The 21,197-nt window shown below is 46.7% G+C and overlaps 1 protein-coding gene across 2 annotated transcripts in view; it reads left to right on the top strand.

The window, feature by feature from the left end:
• Positions 1-21,197, top strand: part of DAPK2 (death associated protein kinase 2) — a 131,007-nt gene that overhangs the window by 6,423 nt on the left and 103,387 nt on the right. For both annotated transcript variants that reach the window (XM_068964084.1, XM_068964083.1), the window contains exon 2: positions 1,664-1,761. In XM_068964084.1, coding sequence (XP_068820185.1) covers positions 1,685-1,761 — 77 coding nt within the window. In that variant the 5' untranslated portion in view covers positions 1,664-1,684. The remainder of the gene's footprint in view (positions 1-1,663; positions 1,762-21,197) is intronic.

Here is a 21,197-nt window from a genome sequence, read left to right as displayed (position 1 = left end):
AGTACTTAGCTATTTTACATATATTATCAATGATGTATATATGTCAATCCCAATCTCCCAAATAATCCCATCCCCCTCTTCCACCTTGGTATCCATGTATTTGTTGTTTACTTCTCTGCCTCCATTTCTGCTTTGTAAATAAGATAGTCTGCCATTTTTTTTCAGATTCCACATATATGTGTTAATAGACAAAATGTGTTTTTTTTACTTCCTTCACTCTGTATGACAGTCTCTAGGTCCATCTATGTCTCTACAAATGACCCAGTTCCATTCCTTTTTATGGCTGAGTGGCTCAGACAGTAAAGCGTCTGCCTACAATGCGGGAGACCCGGGTTCGATCCTTGGGTCGGGAAGATTCTCTGGAGAAGGAAATGGCAACCCACTCCAGTATTCTTGTCTGGAAAATCCCATGGACGGAGGAGCCTGGTTGGCTACTGTCCATGGGGTGGCAAAGAGTTGGACACGACTGAGCGACTTCACTTTCACTAATAGTCCATTGTATATATGTATTCATGGGTAGCTGGCTTTATCTTTATGTTGTGCTTACTGTATCCTGGGCCCTGCCCTTACAGTGCTGTCCAGGGTGGCATGTGGCTGTCCCAGGACGAGGGGGCTCCCTGGGGCAGGAGGATCCCAGGGGAGGATGCAGATGGTCTCTTCTGTGGTGATGCTATGTGTGGCTCAGAGTTGTCCTGGGGTTCTCAGTAAGGTGCGCTGGACAGGCAGAGTTAGCGCCACTTACAGACGAGGAAACAGGCCTCCCACTGACAGGAGATGAAGTCACAGAGCTAGTTGTGAGCAGAATTGCAGCTAGAACCTCAGGTTTCTGACTCCTGGTGCCTATTGTGATTTGCCACACTTCCTCTCCAATCTTTCCCTTAGGGTGATGGTGAAGTGCAGATCAGTTCAGACTTGAAATTGGGTGGCACAGCCTCTGAGGGAGCTGAGGTCATGATAATCCCTTACCTTTCTACTGCAGTTTGTAGTTTATAGAATAATATCCTGATTTGCAGTGGTTTTTACAGTATTAACCCCTTTTACAGATGAGGAAGTTAAGACCCAGCAGTTTAAATGACTTAGGCAAAAGTGGGACTCAAAACTGAAACTTTTTAAAAATAATTTTTTTAGCTTTATTGAATTATGATTGACATATAACATTGTAAGATATTTAGTACGCACATCATGGTGATCTTATACACTTAAAGTATTCCCCTTGTCTGGATAATTAACATGTTTATCACCTCGTGCACAGTTATCCTTTTTTTTTTTTTTTTTTTTTTGGTGAGAACATTTGTTTTCCTCTTCCAGGAAGTTTCACTTATTCTGACTCAAAACTGAGTTCTTTTTCCCCGCATCACAGCTGCCTCTTTTCTCAGTAGACCTGGATTTCATGAGAACAAATCGCCCAAGTTGCCCAGGGTTCTGTTTTCTCGGAACATGTTCAGAGCAGATCTGTCTCCTGAAGAAACTTGAATTAATATAAATCAAGGAAGAACCATGCATCACTGGTCATAGGTCCTGAGGAAAGGCTTGATCAAGCCTGTTCTTGAGGAGTGAGGGCTGTGAGCTACCCTTCAATTATTAGCCATTTACTTTGGGGCCTAGAGTCAGACTGGTACCAATGGACATATCTGTCCTAACCTCAGGATTTCTCCTGTTTCAGGGCTGTACGCTCCAGGTCTCAATGAGGAGCCCGAACATGGAGACGTTCAGGCAGCAGAAGGTGGAGGACTTTTATGACATCGGGGAGGAGCTGGGGAGGTAAGTAGCTGTGAGAGCTGCACTGATCGGTGGATCTTATAGGTCACGGGCTCGTCACGGGGCTTGTGGAAATCTTTACAAACAATCCAAAGAGTGATTCATTGTCTTGGGTGCCTCTGCAAGTAATCTTCTCTCTGGAAATAAAGACTTGCCAGCAGAAGGGACTAGAACTGTTGAGTTCCATGTTTTCAGTATAACCCAACTGACAGTTATGGCGGATCTAAATGACTCTTGTTTAATCTGTTACTTTGCTCCCAAAGCCCTCCCCAGGCTCTGGCCTGAGACCTGACCTGTTGGTTCTTTTCTGAAACCCACTTGGGATTCTCCATGGCTCTCAGGGTTTTGTTCTGTAAACTCAGAGCCTGAATGGAAGGTGAAATCACCTTCCTGAAAAAAGCTTTGCATCGAGTGACAAGCCACACAAACCTGGTCGTGAAGCTTCCTCGGATCTGAGTTACTGGGTGCATTTTCAGGTTTGCTAAACCCACAAAACGGACAGGGATAAGCTCAGATCTGAAAGTCATGACCGTCTGGAGAGAAATGAAGATTTTCTGAAGCTCTTTCCTTGTCTCTCATTTATAACAAAGCTAGTATTCGGGTGGTGTTTTAATGATTACAGAATACCAGTCCTAAAGTTTGGGTCTCTTAACTATTCATGAAACGGGAATAATTTTTACTCTTGTTTTTCATGAGGAAACTGTTCTAAAGAGTTTAAGAAAGTTGCTCTAAGTTGCTCAGCCAGCAAGGGATATGGCCGAGGTCTGGCCAGTCCAGTCTGTACCTGCACACCTGTCATGCTCTCTGATGCACATGGTTCTTGCACACTCACATGCGCTCACAGTGTACCCAGCCCCATCCCTCCACACACCCAGCAGAGTAAAAACCTAGGGGTTCAGGGCCTTCACTGTGTCCGTGGTGGGAACAGGAGCCTTTCCCTTTAAAGGGCTCTTGTGTCAGGACTCATTCTTTTAGTGCTTTTTACCTTTCTTTCTTTATTTTTTTTGCAAATATATGTATATATTTACTTCCTTTTATTTTAAGCATTGGGATCATATTTAATATAAGTTAATGTTTTACCAAAGTTTAAAAAAAATTTTTGGCCATACCATGTGGCCTTTGAGATCTTAGTTCCCCAACCAGGGATCAAACCCGTGCCCCCTGCAGTGGAAGCACAGAGTCTTAACCCCTGGACCACCAGGGAAGTCCACTACAGCTTTGAATGTTACATCTTTTTTTTTTAGTTTAAATTTATTTATTTTAATTGGAGGCTAATTACTTTACAATATTGTATTGGTTTTGCCATACATCAACATGAATCTGCCACGAGTGTACATGTGTTCCCAATCCTGAACCCCCCTCCCACCTCCCTCCCCATACCATCCCTCTGGGTCATCCCAGATCTTAATGTACTATACCGGTTTGCTCATGTCATTAAATATCTTAATGCAATTTTACATTCCCTTGTACATGCATGCCTCGATTATTCAGCCTTTTCCCCCTACTTTTAAAAATATACAGTTTCCATTTTAAAAAATTTTCATTACTAAAGCTGCAAGGAACATCTCTTAGCAGAAATTTCTGATCCTGTTTTTGATTGTTTCATTAAGACGGATAACTAGAAACTGGGTCACTGGGTACTTTTATTTTTGAAGAAAAACTAGAAAAAGCTTCAAAGCCAAAGGAGCCTTAGTCAGGGAAGAATGGAAAGTGCAGTTATGGCAGTTCCCTGGCGGTCCAGTGGTTAGGACTTGGCACTTTCGCTGTTGGGCCTGGGTTCAGTTCCTGATATGTTAACTAAGAACTAAGATCCTGCAAGACACGTGGCGTGGCCAGAAAAGAAAAAAGAAAGTGCACTTACTTCAGGTTCAGGAAGTGCTTGTCCTGGCTGACTGGCTAGGTCACGGAGCAAGTATCTACAGAGACCCCCGAAGGGGAGATTCCTCAGCATTCTGTCTGAGCCGCTGCCCCTGGCAGTCCAGAACCTGGGAAGGGCTGGGGAGAGGCCGAAGGGCGGTCACCTGGACTCTGCCTCTGAGTGGGAAGTGAGGTTCTCTTTGACCTGGGTGTTTCTCCTGACTTGTGATGTCAGGGAGAAAGTGGCCCCTCAGCAACAGACCCCGGCAGGCCCTACCAGTGGTTTCTTAAATTTAATTTTCAGAACTTTTGGGCATGCCACAAGGCATGTGGGATTTTAGTTCCCTGACCAGGGATCGAACCCTCACCCCCTACGTTGGAAACTGAAAGACTTAACCACTGGACCTCGAGGGAAGTCACCTAGTTGTTCAGTTGCCCGGTTGTGTCCGACTCTTTGTAACCCTATGGACTGCAGCACACCAGGCTTCCCTGTCCTTCACCATCTCCCGGAGTTGTTCAAAGTCATGTCCATTGTGTCAGTGATACCATCCAACCATCTCATCCTCTGTCACCCTCTTCTCCTCCTATTTTCAGTCTTAAGCCAGGATCAGTGTCTTTTCCAGTCAGTTGGCTCTTCACATCAGGTGGCCCAAATATTGGAGCTTCAGCCTCAGCATCAGTCCTTCCAGTGAATATTCAGAATTGATTTCCTTTAGGATTGACTGGTTTGATCTCCTTGCAGTCCAAGTGACTCTCAAGAGTCTTCTCCAACACCACTATCTGAAAGTGTCAGTTCTTCAGTACTCAGCTTTCTTCATGGTCCAACTCTCATATCCATACATGACTACTGGAAAAACCATAGCTTTGACTATACAGATGTTTGTTGGCAAAGTGATGTCTCTGCTTTTTAATATGCAGACATTTTAATATGATGTCTCTGCATATTAAGCTGTCTAGGTTTATCATAACTTTTCATACCCCTACATCGGAAGCTCAAAGACTTAAACCACTGGACTACTTCTTAGTTCTGTCTCTCCCTGACTCTGTACATCAGAGATATTAAAACTGGGAGAGACCTCATGTTTCTGGGTCCTCTACGTACAACAGGATGTGAAGGCCACATGTACCTCACGGCCTGGGGAGCCTTGGAGAACCACTGCCCCCTACCCCACACACAACCTGAAACTTTCCTTAGATGCCAGCTGGACACAGGGCACGTGAAAGACAGCAGAGGCCTAAGGCACTTTTCTTGGCTTGCTGTCCTAGGATTTGTGGTCTAGAGGTCAGGTGAGATGGAAGGCCTATAGAGGTCTTTCTTCCAAGCCCCTCATCTGACCGTTGAGGAAACGGAGGCTCAGAGAGAGGAAGGGTCTTGCCTGGGGCCGTAAACAGGCTGGAACTAGAGCTGCCTTCAGAGGGGGTAGCCCTATCTGTCTTTCTTCCCCTCTTCTTCCTGGGCTCACTGTGTGCCAGGCATTGTCTAAAGCAGTGACAAAATAGACATTCCTTTCCCCCAGTGGCTTGTGTTCTGTTGGTGGAGGAAGACATTGAACACATGATGGAGGGGTTGCAAAAGGACACATCACTCCAGACTGCCTGGTGGGCTATGAAAGGAGAGCGTGGGACACACTGAGAATGGGGGGCATAGCTGGGACTGGGTGGGCAGGGGAGGCTGCTCTGAGGAAGTGGCAGAGGATAAGTGTGCAGGCAGGGAAAGCAGCCTGGACACAGGCCCTGAGGTGGGGAGAACCTGGGCCCTGAGTTGCTGGCTGGAGGCCTGTGTGGCCATGGAACATGAGCTGGGGACAGGCAGTGCTAGCTGAGGCTGGATATACAATTAGAGGCCAGTCTGCAAGCTTCCTGCCAACATAGACAGTTTGAGGTTTGTGTGCGTCCTAGCTGTGCAACCTTAGGACAACTTACTTGACCTCTCTGACCCTGAGTTTCTCGGTTTTTGTTTTTTTAACCCATAAGGTAGAAATAGTAACAGTAGCTACTTCATGATTGTAGGGATGAAATGGGATGCTGAGTCTGCAGGGTTCCTCACAGAGCTGGGTACTAGGTGTTGAGTGAACACCTAGTAGAGCCTCTGCCTTTGAACTTAAACTGCCTTTAAGTTTGGGTGTCAAGACCCCACCTCCCACCTCCGGACCCCCTGGGAGGACAGTGGGGGTCTTCCAGGGGGAATAGCAGTAGGGCTTGTTCTTACATTTGGGAGGAGCAGTGTGTAAACCTTCTTCGGCTCTCTACCCTTGCCTAGATTCAGGGCTGTCTCACTGATTTTTGTTGTTGTTCAGTTGCTCAGTTGTGTCTGACTCTTTGCAGCCCCATGGACTGCAGCATGCCAGGCCTCCCTGTCCCTCACCATCTCCCGGAGTTTGCCCACATTCATGTCCATTGCATCAGGGATGCCATCCAGTCATCTCATCCTCTGATGCCCTCATCTCCCTCTGCCTTCAATCTTTCCCAGCATCAGGGATTTTTCCAATGAGTCATCCACTTGCATTAGATGACCAAAAACTGGAGCTTCAGCTTCAGAATCAGTCCCTCCAGCGAATATTTAGGGTTAGCCCCCTCATTAAGTCCATACTATGCAAAAGTGACTTGGAGAAGGCAATGGCAGCCCACTCCAGTACTCTTGCCTGGAAAATCCCATGGATGGAAGAGCCTGGTAGGCTGCAGTCCGTGGGGTCGCGAAGAGTCAGACTGAGCAACTTCACTTTCATGCATTGGAGAAGGAAATGGCAACCCACTCCAGTGTTCTTGTCTGGAGAATCCCAGGGACGGGGGAGCCTGGTGGGCTGCCGTCTATGGGGTCGCACAGAGTCGGACACGACTGAAGCGACTTAGCAGCAGCAGCAGCATGCAAAAATGTAAATGAGTGAGAGTTACTTTTCGTTTTTTACCTGTAATGACAGGTGGAGTTCACAAATATCATGTTGAATGAAGGAAGGCAGACTCAGAAGAGTCATACTATATCATCCCATTGGTGTCAAGTTCAAGACAGGCAGAATGAATCCCTGATGCTAGAAATCAGAATAGTGATTCTATTAGTGATTCTAATAGTGAGGGAATAGTGGCTGAAAGGGGGCATGAGAGGGACTTCTGTGGGGAGGACATTGTTGTGTTTCTTGATCCAGGTGCCTATTTCACTGATGTGTTCATTTCACGCATACAGGTCAGGCCATTCTTGTATATGCACATTTTCCCATACGTATATGTATCTGAACTGAAGCCACGTTTTAACAAGGAATCTTTAACTGCACTCCCTGCCCTCGTCTGGCCCCTGAACTGCATGTTTCGGATGCCTTTGGAAGGTTAGTCTGGGTGTGTATCAGCCACGAGACCCATAGCACTCTGGTACCCAGTCTGGAACTCAGTCCCCCTCATCTGTAACCTGGGGTGATAGCATCTGTATCACCTACTTCACACATGCAGGTGAGGATCCACTGTGATAAAGACATAAACTGCTGGGCAAATAAGAAGAATGATTATTGCTATTATTGTTTGACTCATCCCCAGGTCATTGTGTTTCTGCTTCCCACAGCCACTGAGACCAATTCTGTTCCCTTTTGAGGAAAAGGAGCTGGGATTCTGGCAAGTTTGGCTTGACCAGATCAAAAGCTCAGTTCAGTTTAGTCGCTCAGTCGTGTCCGACTCTTTGCAACCCCATGAATCGCAGCACGCCAGGCCTCCCTGTCCATCACCAACTCCCGGAGTTCACTCAGACTCATATCCATCGAGTCAGTGATGCCATCCTGCCATCTCATCCTCTGTCGTCCCCTTCTCTTCCTGCCCCCAATCCCTCCCAGCATCAGAGTCTTTTCCAATGAGTCAACTCTTCGCATGAGGTGGCCAAAGTACTGGAGTTTCAGCTTTAGCATCACTCCTTCCAAAGAAATGCCAGGGTTGATCTCCTTCAGAATGGACTGGTTGGATCTCCTTGCAGTCCAAGGGACTCTCAAGAGTCTTCTCCAACACCACAGTTCAAAAGCATCAATTCTTCGGCACTCAGCCTTCTTCACAGTCCAACTCTCACATCCATACATGACCACAGGAAAAACCATAGCCTTGACTAGACGGACCTTAGTCGGCAAAGTAATGTCTCTGCTTCTGAATATGCTGTCTCGGTTGGTCATAACTTTCCTTCCAAGGATTAAGTGTCTTTTAATTTCATGGCTGCAGTCACCATCTGCAGTGATTTTGGAGCCCAAAAAAATAAAGTCTGACACTGTTTCCACTGTTTCCCCATCTATTTCCCATGAAGTGATGGGACCAGATACCATGATCTTCGTTTTCTGAATGTTGAGCTTTAAGCCAACTTTTTCGCTCTCCTCTTTTAGTTTCATCAAGAGGCTTTTGAGTTCCTCTTCACTTTCTGCCATAAGGGTGGTGTCATCTGCATATCTGAGCTTATTGATATTTCTCCCAGCAATCTTGATTCCAGCTTGTGTTTCTTCCAGTCCAGCATTTCTCATGATGTACTCTGCATATAAGTTAAATAAGCAGGGTGACAATATACAGCCTTGACGTCCTCCTTTTCCTATTTGGAACCAGATCAAAAGCTCGGCTCCCCTTATCCCACTCCCATCCTGGCAAAGTTCCTAAGACTAGGCAGATGTATGCCCTTATCTTAAAAATAAGAGAACATCTGTGAGAAAAGCTGTAGAATCCAGCTTTGGATCTGGGAAGCGTGTCCTGGCCTGAGAGTCCTGGGCACGGCTGGGGCCCGCCTGGCCCTGCACACCTCACTTGATTTTCTGGCTCACATTTTGGCACCAGCCTACTGGGGATGCTAGAGGTGGTTGGCTGTTTATGGGAACAGTTGGAGAAATGCTGGCCTGTAGTTTCTGGCCTCTCCTGGCCTGGGTAGCCACTGTAGGGTGGAGCGGGGCTCATAAAGAGAAACCCATCTAACCCCTTGTCTGATAGATGAGGCTAAGAGTAGAGAGGGGAAGTGGCTTGTCCAAGGTCACATGTTGAACGGGTGATAGACAAGGGTGGGGACTGATGATGTGACTCCTCTAGAGCTCTGGCCACCATACTATAAGGACCCACAAAACACAAACTTATTTTTTCTTTAATTTGAATGCTTTGGGGAAGGGGGGCATTATTTGGTAGGATAGTCTTTTTTGTTTGACCTTGGGGACAGGTAACAGAGTCAGAAGGGAAAGTATTTGGGAAGGATTGATGTTCCCTGGGAAAGGGCCCTGATGGATAGGCCCAGTGATGACTACTGTGTGTCTAAGAGTACAAGGTAATTTAATGTAACCAGCATAAAATGATCAATGGTTTCTTCTTTCCTGTGCTCATATTACTTTTCTTGCTTTATTGCATTGAGTTGGCCAAAAAGTTCTTTTGTGTTCTTTGTAAGATGTTACAGAAAAACCCAAATGAACTTTTTTGGCCAACCCATTATTATCGCATGAACATAAAATCATAAAATGTTACTGTTGAACTGAATCTCAACAAGAATTTAGTGCAGATCTCCATTTTATAAACAAGGAAAGTGAGACCCAGAGTGGGGAGGTGATTTGTCCAAAGTCACAGAGCCAGCAGTGCAGGAGGTGAAACTTAGAGAAGATTTTCAATTCCTCTGTGCTAGTTTAAACAAAATAGAGGGAAACCTCTCTATGTGTAAATAAATTCAACTTTTATCTACAGCCCTCACCTCTCTCAGGGAGCCTACCTCCCCAGTACTCCACTCATCCCATCATCCCCTCCCTGACTCCCCTGGTGAAGAGAGTGGCCAGAGTCCTGATATTTACAGGAGGCTCGTGTGTGCCAGGCATGGTGCCAGGCACTTAACCTGTAGGGTCCCCTTTCATAGGGACAGGAGCCTGGGGCTACACAAGGAGCCACTCCTCTGAAGCCTCATCCTTTGTAATAGGCTGAGCAATACCCTAAGATGAGCAGGGAAAGCTGCCTGCTGGACTTGAGTCTCCTGATGAGATCCTCTATGGTTAAAATCACCCACCCCACGTGCATCTTAGCTAGCTAGGGCATCTTCTTTTAGGAGAGAAAGAAAAACCTCCAGGAAATACTAGAGCTCAGGTGTACCCAGGCTGGGTTCTCAAGCTCAGTCTAGCCATAAAACTATATATATATGTAAAAAATAATAGGTATTTGTATTTACCTGTCTCTGTCTTTGGGAAAAGGGTTTCCAAGATGAACTCGGAGGCAAAGGGGCTTTTATTATTTCCTCTTTTTTTTTTTTTACAAAAGATTTTTTTTTCTTGATGTGTACTGTTTTTAAAAATCCTTATTGAATTTGTTACAATGCTGTTTCTATGTTATGTTTTGGTTTTTTGGCCACAATGCCTGTGGGATCTTAGTTCCCTGACCAGGGATGGAAACTTCACCCCACTCATTGAAAGGTGAAGTCTTAACCATTGGACCCCCAGGGAAGTACCTTTTATATCTTTTTAAATTAAAAAAAATTATTGTAGAGGTAATGCATGGTATATGTCATAAAGTTGTGGAAAGTTAGAGTAAACCTCCATCTACCCTCCCTCCAAGTCTCACATCCACAGGCAGACTTTGATGGTAATTGTCTGCTGCTGTCTTTCCAAACTTTAAGTAAAGCAAGTGTATGTTGACCCGGATGGGGTCACACGACCAGAACAATCTACAACTTGCCTTTCTCACTTAATGAAATACACTGAGTATCTTTTTATAACAGTGTATATAGATTTATGAGATTTATTTTGGATGAAAGCTTTTTTTAAAAACAATAAAACATATAAGGAGACCAGTTTAAGCCCATGCAAGATTAGCAGCCTTAACCAGTAACTATTTTTATTTCTGAGTCTTACCTTCTAATCTGTCCTTGGCTATTTCTCACGCCCACACATCCTCTCCTCTTTTGTGTCTGCTTGAGGCCCAGAGTTAACATTCCCCCAAGTGCTCAGCTCCTGGGGGCGGGTTGCAGAGACCAAGGGGAGCTGGAGCAGCGCTCAGGCCCTGGGGTCCCAGAGAGGAGATTAGGCATATCTGTCAAGTGTTTGTACTGAGCTATCAACTCTGAAGGCAGGGCCACATCTGCTCTCCTATTCTGAGCGCCCCGACCGTACCGTGCGGAGGCCAGGAGTCCCCACATCTTCTGTGACTTCTTCTGCTCTCGGTCTTCCCTCACTCTTGGAGGAAAAATTAAACTTTTCCTTCAAGGTCAAGATCAGATGGTGTCTCAAATACTGTTTGATTCTACTTATACAAGATACCTATAAAAGTCAAATTCATAGAATCAGAAAGTACTGTGCTCCAGCATAAAATATATATCCCATGCTTTGCATACTTGTGCAGTCGTGTCCGACTCTTTGCCATATATATACTCTTTTTCAGGCTCTTTCCATTGTAGGCTATTATAAGGTATTGAATCTACCTCCCTGTGCTATGCAGTAGGACTTTGTTGTTTATCTATGTTGTATATAGAAGTGGATACACATTGTTGTATTTAACCCTCATAGCACCTTGTAAGGTAGTTCCTATTCCCATTTGACAGATGAAGAAATTCAGCCGCCAAAATGTTAGGTAATTGGCTCAAGAAATACAGACGACCTACATTATCAAGGAGAAGCCAAGTGGAAAATTCCACTTCATGCAGCACAGCAAATCTCAGAGAAATTCGGAAATAAAAGCCAGAAATTTCTCTGGCCGGAGCCCCATCTAAAGCCCTGGCACGGGGTTCTGGTGCCTCTGATCACACACATGCTTTGGTTTCCTGCTGCTAGGAAAGTGAAAGAGACCACCCTAAGTTAAGAGTCTAATGCCTTCATGTCAGTTTCTGTGCCAAGTACTTCTCATCTTCCAGAACAATATGAATTGGATCACACTCCCATTTTACAGATGTGAAAACTGAGGCTCAGAGAACTTTTACAGTGGCAACTGGTCACTCATGCCAAAAAACTTTCTTACTGCTCGCACTGAGCATGCTGTGCTGGTCCCAGGAAATTCTCAACTTGGTGTTAGCGGTGAGGAAATCTTTTGGGCCATAACAAGCCAGTGGTTTCCAAAAGAGGAGTGAGTGTGTGTGGATGAGTATGTGCACATCTGTACTATAGGTCATTGTCATAGTCCAAAGATTCTCCCCAGATACCCACTGTGTGCTGGGCACTGTGATGGGTGGTGGAGATTTAGGGCTCAGGCCATGCCTCATAAGAGATTAGGGGACACAGAGATACTTTCCTCAAAAGCTAATGAAATGGGAACTTACCTGGTGGTCCAGTGGCTAAGACTCCACACTCCCAATGCAGGGGGCTCAGATTCGATCCCTCATCAGGGAACTAGATCCCATGTGCTACAAGTGAAAGATTCCACATGTTGCAACTAAAGATTCCATGGGCGTGCGTGTGTGCTCAGTCACTTAAGTCATGCCTGACTCTGTGTGACCCTATGGACAGTAGCCCACCAGGCTCCTCTGTCCACGGGATTCTCCAGGCAAGAATACTAGAGTGGGTTGCCATCTTCTCCTCAAGGGGATCTTCCCAACCCAGGGATTGAACCTGCATCTCATGTGTCTCCTGCATTGCAGGCAGGTTCTTTACAGCTGAGCCACCCTGGAAGCCCAAAGATTCCACATGCCATAACTATGACCTGGTGCAGCCAAATAAATAAATATTAAAAAAATTAAAAAGCAAAATGAAAGGTTGGAACAGGCTATGAGCTAATAGAGGGACCCCAACCTTGTGCCAAGTGTTCAGCGGAGGAAGCCATCACCCTAGGTGGGGCAGCTTTACATGGTCTCATTCTGGAGATGATGCATAACCACCTCGAGGTCAGGGCTCTGCCAAAGACTGAGAGGCAGCAGGTCCAGGCTTGGGCAGGAAAGCACGTGGAGAGGGCTGAAGGGCTGTGGCTGCCAGGAGGACAGGCAACTGCAGGGGCCCTGGATGACAGAGGCCCTGGAGGAGAGAGGGAGGTGTGTTTATCACTCATTGTCAGGCAAACAAAGCACAAAGCCACTCAAACAAAGTGGCTGCATTGCTCGGGCTTCACTCAGAAGCTAGCCCATGGAGGGAGTGCACTCATTGAGCTGGTCTGCATGGGAAAGCTGTAAGAGCTGGAGGGAGGTTCTGTGTGGAGATAACCGAAACCATCATATACCTGTACCTACGGGATATGCTTTCCTTTCTGCTTATTTATCGTCAGAATGTACATCTTGTGTTGGGTTCTTTTTTGACTCCACGTTGATTTATGGATACCTTTCCACGTATCCAGAGTCCATATAGACTAAAAATTTCTTTGTTTTGAAATTATTTCAGCTTTGATAGAAACATTTTCAGGATAACAGAACTCCCCTGTATCCTTTTTTAACATTTTGTCACCTCCTCTCTCGCTCTCTCCTTTCTCCCCGACTCTCTACTCCTCGTCCTGTTCCTCTCCCCTCGTCTCCTTCCTTTCTGCCTCCTTTCCTTCTTCCCTTCTTTCTTTTTGTCTGTCTGCCTACCCGCCCATTGTTTCTGAGCCATTTGAGAATTGAATGCGGACATCATACCTCTTTATCTTTTATTCTTCGTTATGCGTCTCTGAAGGACATGGGCCTTCTCTTTAATAACCATAGTACAGCTTTCAGGATCAGAACATTTCACTCCAATATAATGTTTTTGTCTAAACTATCATCCTTGTTCCAGTGTTGTCAATTTTCCCACTTAGAGCAGTTTTTCTCTCTGTGGAATAAGCTCCAGTGGCAATCATGTATTGCATCTCCTTGCCATTATCACTTTAGCATCCTTTAATCTGGAAGAGTTCTTCAGCTTTGCTTTGACTTTTATGACAAGATAATTTGGAAGAATACTGGCTCTTTAGAACAAATAGATACAGTCCACATATTTTCACTAACTTCATATTACTCTGCTATATAAACATCCCCCATTTACTTAACTCACCCTATTGTTTTTCACAACTAAAAATAAGTGTTTCTATGAGTGTATTTGTTGAATTTCCTCTCTCTGCATTATTTTTGCCAAGCCTATTCCCAAGGGTAGAATACCAGGTCAAAGGTTGTGGCTGATTGATAGTAGTTAAAACTAGAAATACTGAACCGATTTACTAGGTCACCAGCATATTTCCTTCTGGCTTTGCCGATACTCTTTCATTGTTTCGGGGTATTTTCAGTAGCTTAAGAGTTTTGTGAAGATGCTTAATGTTTTCACTGTGGAAGAATTTAAAGTGGTTGAAGTCTTCTGTGCTTTTCCCCTCATGCCAGATTTTGTTCTTTTTGCTACTTTAACTTTTTTTATGGTGTTTCTATTTTATTTTCATAGATAATTTGATGTTCTGATAGCAACACAAGGTGGGCAAGGCAAATGTGACTTATAAAATGTATTTTATAAGTGATGAAAATAGGCCCCATCAGGGCCAGAGACAGAGGTCTCCCCTGGAGGCTGATGGTGTTACCTTCCTTCCCCCAGAAGTAGAGGGGATTCAAGGTCTTTGGGGGGCCCCAGAACTCCAGCAAACTGTTCTTCTTCTTTGTCTCTACATTTATTTATTTATTTACTTACTTATTTAGCTAGCTAGCTAACTAGCTGTGCCAAGTCTCAGTTGCAGCATGTGGAATCTTTTAGTTGCACCATGTGGGATCAAGTTCCCTGAGCAGGGATCAAACGTGGGCCCCCTGCATTGGGATCATGAAGTCTTAGCTGCTGGATCACCAGGGAAGTCCCTGTCTCTACTATTAGAAGCCGGCTGCAATGGTTCTGTAAGAAAGCTTTCTGAGAGATGCTGTCGGGAGAGGCAGTGCCTGGGGAGAGGTGTGTTTTGAGGGCAAAGAGAGAGTTTGGTTTCCCTGTACTCTCCATTGCTGGGGAGATCAAGCTGAGGGGTAAGAGCCGAGGCCAGCGGTAGGAGTTAGGGCCTCAGATAACCATCAGCTCAGTAAAGCACCAGGGCTCTGGCAGAGCAGGTGAGAAGTCACGTGAGGGCCTCCCACAGAGAAGACGCAGCAGCCTGAGAGTCTCTCTTGTGGAGATTCCTCCAGCCCCCAGAGCAGTCTTCAACAGGTGTTAGAGCCCGCTGTACCCAGAGCGTCTTCAACAGGTGTTAGAGCCCGCTGTACCCTGTAAGGTCTCTTACCTTGTGGAGTCCAGGGGGCGAATGGCTAGGACAGCCCTACAGCCAAATCTAGTTTGCCGCCTATTTTGAGTGGCCCTGGAGCTAAGAATGGGTTTACAGATGAGCAGTTCCAATAAATTTGTTGGTTGGATGCTAACATTGGACCCTAATTAAACAAAATGTTACCCTCCCACCCCCCACCAATTTTCATTCTTCCCATTGGAAGACCTATATTAGAAAACAAAATTGTATAAACTCAATTCTTACAATATGTTGAGCTTCAACAATTTAAATTTTATGGAAATTTCATTTTCTCCTTTGTTATATAATATCCTTGATTTTCATTCTTGACCCTCAATGCCTAAAATATTTATAGTCAGGCCCCTTCTGGGAAAAGTATGTCTGCTCCTGACCTACTCCAGAGTCGTTTACTATTTAAGCAGCAAAACTTTTAAAAAGTGGCTTCTTCTGGGGTAAAGGGCAAAATAGAAACACGTCGAAGTGAAGGTGCAGTAACCAGAGAGGAGGAAGAAGAGAACAGAGGTCCGCCTGCCTTCCTTCCCTGCCCTCTGTCTCACAGCCTGAGAGGAGCCTCCTGGAAGCCCAGTTTCAGAACCACTGTCCACGCCCCGGAGTCCTGTCCTGTCCTGTCCCGCAGGAAGTGCTGGGGTGGGAGAAGGGAAGAGCGCTCTGGGTGCTGGGGACCGTGCATCCTCTCTAGAGCAGGTGCTGCTCTGGTCACGGGACATTACCTAGTTTAGCCCTCTTGCAGCCCTGCAGGGTGGCAGGTGTTTCTCCCATTTTGCAGATGAGGAAACTGAAGCATGGAGAAGCTAACTAGCCTGCTGCGGGAAGCGTCAGAGCTGGGATTCAAGCCCATGACTTCTGACTTCTGGCCCAGTGCTCTCTGTGAGGCACCAAGTTGCCTAGGGTTTTCTTTTTGCCTGTGACCCTCGGGTCCCCTCCAGAGAACAGGGGAGGAGGTGGTACTGTTGTTTAGTGCTTTTGCTGGTTTTCAGCAGAATCTGCTGAGAGCCCAGTGGTCCCTGTTTCATCCATGTCCATGGCTGGCCCTGCTTCCCTGCCCAACCCCATCCCCTGCTGCCAACATCTAAGCCTCAAAACTGTATTCTTGAATCCTGACGTGCTGGCCCCTGGTGGCCTGGCCACAGGGCCCAGAGGGTGATAAATTATCCTCCCCTCCTGGAGGTGAGGTTTATTTGTCACCCTGGGCTCAGGGCCCACCAGCCAAAGAGGAGAACTTGGCTCCTGAGGGTCTGCAGGCTTGTTCTAGGATGAATTGCTCCCACCCGTTATTTATTTATTTATTTTTATTTATTTGGCTGCTCTGGGTCTTAGTTGTGGCATGCAGCCTGTGGGATCTAATTTCCTGACCAGAGATCGAACCCAGGCCCTGTGCATTGGGAGCATGGAGTCTTAGCCACTGGACCACCAAGGAATGCACTCCTACTGGTCTTTTGGAGGAGACAGGGCAGGGGCAAGAAGCGTGGCCAAGAGGCAGCGGAGGGCCCCAGTAGGAGGACGGGCCTCGAGCAGGAGGCTGACGAGCCCTAGCCCCCAGGCCCAGGTGTGAGCCTGGCTCTGCTGCTGTGACCCGCTGGACCTTGGGCAGCTTCACTCTGCTGGGCTCCGTTTCTTTGTCCTGAGATGGTCCCTGTTTCATGGGGCTGTTTTCCAGCCTCCTGGGATCATCTCTTTTACTGTCCAAATAAGAATAATGAGCATTCCATTCCAGGGCAACAGGAAATCCTGTTCCTGACCCAGCATTTCTGGGTCTCTCCAGGGAGTGCTCACACCCTCCTTGATGCCTCAGGACCTTGGACTCACAGACCCCTTTCTCCTTCAAGACAAACCAGCACTTCCCCTGTGACCCTGTCTCAGGCATGGGCTCAGGTCGGTTTCCAAGGGCCTGCCTTGTCCCTGAGACTGGTTGCAGGGTAAACTGAGTTTCATGGAAGGTGTAAGGGTAGTGAGAGGCATTTTTGCACAGAAAAGGAAACACCTTAAAAGAGGGGTAACAGACACCTCTGCTCCTCTGACTCCTGACCTCTGCCGTGATGCTGGGGTCTTCCAGGACCTCAGCCCCAAATCTGCTACTGTCCTTTATACTTACCCCTTAAAAGAGACCCCCTATTCTTTCACATGTAGGAAGTTTGGACTCTTGTTACAACCTCTCCCTGAAAGGGCCTTGGGCATCTCTTTTCTAGAATCAAAGACCCTTTAAAGTTCTTCCCATACAAAAAGCCATCTCTGACCAACCCCCCTCCGCATGATGGAGTCTTTTGTCTTTCTTACTATGGATAACAATTCTGAGCAGCTTTCAAAATGACACTTTTCCTGTTCCCTGGCACAGATATAAGGGGCATATCCTGACATGTGGGAAGTACCCAGCAAATGGTTGCAGATATGGGCAGGATGATGCTTGAAGCCCAGTGGTCCATTGTTTTGAAGAGCTCATAGCGGGAAGCTGGGTCAGGCAGCTTTTCCTCTGTTACGTCATTTGATCATGAGCCACCACGTTGGGGTAGGTAGGCAGGTGGGCAGGTCACTGTCCCCATTTTACAGAAAAGGAAACAGAGGCACAAAGGCCCAACCCCTCCTCTTGAGAGCAGGGAGGCCAGTTGGAGTGGAGGTAAGGCTGTGTGTGCACAGGGCTTTGTAAACACAGGTCTAGGTAGCAATCTTGAAAAGATTTTGTAAAGAGATTGTAGAACACACCTTTGGACTCAGCTAAGTCAGCAGTGTTTCCACAGTTTGCGATTATGAAATTCTTTCTGATGTCTCAGCTGAGCCCTGATATAAGAGCCTTCCTGGGCTCCACACATGTCTCTGAGATTTCAGCTCCCTGCTGGTCAGGAAGCATGTTGAGGCCCTGGCTAAGCCGGTTTGGCTCCACCCTCCCCTCCAGCCCCAATGCCCCTGGTTCTCTGTGCTGTTACCCTCTAGGAGGGCCTGTGGCTGGACCATCTCCAGGGCAGCTGAACCACCCCCCTCCAATGCACAGTCAAAAATTTATTTCTTGGGGGACTTCCTTGGCAGTCAGTGGTTAAGACTCTGTCTTCCAGTGCAAGGGGTGTGGATTTGATCCCTAGTTGAGGAACTACGGTCCCACATGCTGTGCAGTAGCATGCCCCCTCTGCCACCCCCAACCCCCAAAGAAAATTTAAAAAAAAATTTGTGTCTCAGACTCAGAAGTCAAACCTGGGTACAAGTCCCAGTTTTACTATTCACTGCCTGTGTGACCTTGGGCAAGTGGCTTTACCTCTCTGAGCCTTGGTTTTCTCACCTTTCAAGTGGAGAACATACCGCCTGCCTTATCAGCCCAGGATTTGAACTTCCATCTCTCCTGACTCTAGAGGATTGGATGAGATTATGACTGAAGTATGTAGTACCATGATTGTCATCTTGGGCAGTACATCTGAATCACAGAGGAGGTTTAAAACAAGCACACATGTGTACATGCCAGGGATTCAGATCTAGAAGGTCTGGGGTGGGGCTCTGTCGATTCATATTTTTTAAAGTGTCCCATGGCAACCCACTCCAGTACTCTTGCCTGGAAACTCCCATGGACGGAGGAGCCTGGGGGGCTGCAGCCCATGGGGTTGCTAGGAGTCAGGCACGACTGAGTGACTTCACTTTCACTTTTCACTTTCATGCATTGGAGAAGGAAATGGCAACCCGCTCCAGTGTCCTTGCCTGGAAAATCCCAGGAATGGGGGAGCCTGGCAGGCTGGCGTCTATGGGGTCGCACAGAGTCGGACATGACTGAGGCGACTTAGGAGCAACAGCAGCAATTTGTGTAGACTGTACACCTGCATCCGAGGTTACTTCTTTCAACTTACTTACAAAACAGAAAAAGACTCACAGACTAGAAAATGAACTTATGGTTGCTGGAGGGAAAGGTATAGTTAGGGAGTTTGGGAAGGTCATGTACATGCTGCTATTTTCAAAATGGATAACAAACAAGGACCTACTGTATAGCACAGGGAACTCTGCTCAATGTTATGTGGCAGCCTGGATGGAAGAGGGGTTTGGGGAAGAATGGATACGTGTATATGGATGGCTGAGTCCCTTTACTGTTAGCCTGAAACTATCACAACATTATTAACTGGCTATGTGAAAAGTGAAAGTTAGAGTTGCTCAGTCATGTCCAACTCTTTGTGACCCCATGGACTATACAGTTCAGGGAATTTTCCAGGCCAGAATACTGGAGTGGGTAGCTGTTCCCTTCTCCAGGGGATCTTCCCAACCCAAGGATCAAACCCAGGTCTCCTGCATTGCAGGCAAATTCTTAATCAGCTGAACCACCAGGGAAGCCCATTAATTGGCTTTATCTCAATACAAAATAAAAGTTTAAAGTTTGAAGGAAATAAAAGAGCATTTCTTTCAGAATGGTACTTGAGAAACATAGTAAGCTATGGAGATGGCTGGGTAAAAAGCTCTGTCTGCCTGAACCAGTGATATATCAGCTGCAAGCCAATTAAAGGGCCCCTGACTAAGGCTTGATGTAGGTTGAGCAGGGAATGGAAGATGCCATGGTTCCACTAATTCCTTTCTGGCTTCTAGGTTCCCTTTCTGTTGCAGTGACCACCTTCTGACGTGCCTCCCCTGTGTCGTCTGTGTCTCACCCATATATGGAGCCCTGCTCCACTTCTACCCATTCCCAAGTTCTGCTTCCTTCTAGAAGCCTATCCTGATGGCTGCAGGCATGTGGACAGCAGGCAAGGTTGGGTGCTCTTGTTCTACATTCCTACAGTATGTTATGGATTCTCTAGTTGCCATTATTTGCCTGTGAGTGTGCTTCCATCCTCTTTGGCACCACTCCTTAACAAAGAGCTACCCTAAGGCCACTTGAAGTCCAGTGAGCTTTCTGGTCATAGGCTCTGGAGGTCATTCTGTTTCATCTCATAGTGTCTTACCCAGTGATAGGCACATAGTAGGTGCCCAATAAATGTTCAAATGAGTTCTAGTTTCACCTGGTTCCCAGGGTCTCTATTCTGGTTTTATTCTGTGACATTAATCAAATTTCTCTTCTTCTCTAGCTCCTAGTCCCATTTCCACCCCTCCTCAACTTGAAAATGCCACGTTTCTATGAAATACCCATCAAAACATCAATTGGGTAGAAGATGCTTTGATGGGCATAGGGAAGGGTGGAGGGGGAGTGAGTGCAGAGATACAGTTTATGCTTTCTAGGAACTTATAGAGAGGTTGTGGAGGCACACACACACAAAACAGCCCATGAAAGTATCTTCCTTGGCAGGAATTCAAGAGCTGTCAGAACACAGTGCAGTGAAGAGAACTTGCAGACAATCCACACGGTACTGATTTGGAACGCGGCTGCCTCTGTGGGCTGCAACAGCCAGGAAAGATTTTGGGAGGTGGGAGCTTAGCGAAGAGTGGGTGGGATTTGAATAGGCTGAGCAGTGAGTGTGGACTTGAGCCACCCCAAATAGACAGGAAAAATGAAAGTTGTGTTTGTGGAGGTGGGTCCCCCAGAAACTGGATGGCAGGTTCTGATAGGGAAGCAGTGGGCGAGCCCAGAGTAGCAAGCAGGGGATGGACAGAAGTCTAAGCTGACGATTGAAGTTTTACTAGTCATTGGTATCGGTCACACTGAGGGGAGATGGTGTTTATCTCTAACGTGTTTTGTTTCCATTTTTGTCACCATCTTCGTTTCCTCCTTGCAAGGTAAGAGCTTCAAGGCCAGTGTCTAAGCCACATCTTTCCTGTAGCTGTCTGATACAGGTTCAGGGATAAGTGGCTGAAAGATGAAACTGAAGGGTGTGGCTGACTCAGTCGGTTACTGCCCCATACATAATTGTTCTGAAGTAGATTTCCTGAAGGTTCATTCTGTATTCTGAGCCAGGCGGAGAGCCCCATTTAGACAGAGGTCAAGGTTTATCCTTCTTAGTGTTCCCACCACCTCTATCTAGCCTAGAGCTGGATCCGTAGCAGGCACTCAACAAACACAGGGGCTGGTGTAACCATAGACGGTGCTCAGCCAGCACTGAGCCCTCGAGGGTTTGAGTTTGTGTTTCCAAGCCCAGAAGAAGGTAGAAATGCAGCGGCATTATTTTCATCACAGCCCTGTTCACACGACCTTCTTTGTTTTCTTGCCTGGAGGGGGCGGGGCGGGGGAATAGGGCAAGTGTGCAGAGCTGTTTGACATCCCAGGAGCTGTACAGAAAGCTCGTTTGTTCTCCCCTCTCGTGTGCTGGAGTCGCTGCACATTACAGCTTTTTCCTGCACTGGTGTTAGCCTGTGGCCTCCGTCCTGCTCCTGCTTTTCCAGGAAGTGTCTGAGCCTGGTCCTGCGAACCCCAGCGGGGTATCTAGGCCCAGAGAGAGCAGATGCCAGAGTTTCCCCTTGGGGACAGTGACCGATCTCAACTGAGGAGCTGCTGTGGAAGTTCCAAGTTGTGGTTGTTTCTTTCTCGGGACTGAGAATGAGAGAAATGCAAAGATTCACCTGTGACATCTGAGCCATCAGCCATGGACGTAGAGCAAAGC

Source organism: Capricornis sumatraensis, chromosome 2 (genome assembly GCF_032405125.1).
Source record: "Capricornis sumatraensis isolate serow.1 chromosome 2, serow.2, whole genome shotgun sequence".
Classification (NCBI taxonomy): domain Eukaryota; kingdom Metazoa; phylum Chordata; class Mammalia; order Artiodactyla; family Bovidae; genus Capricornis; species Capricornis sumatraensis.
This window is presented reverse-complemented; position numbering and strand designations above follow the sequence as displayed.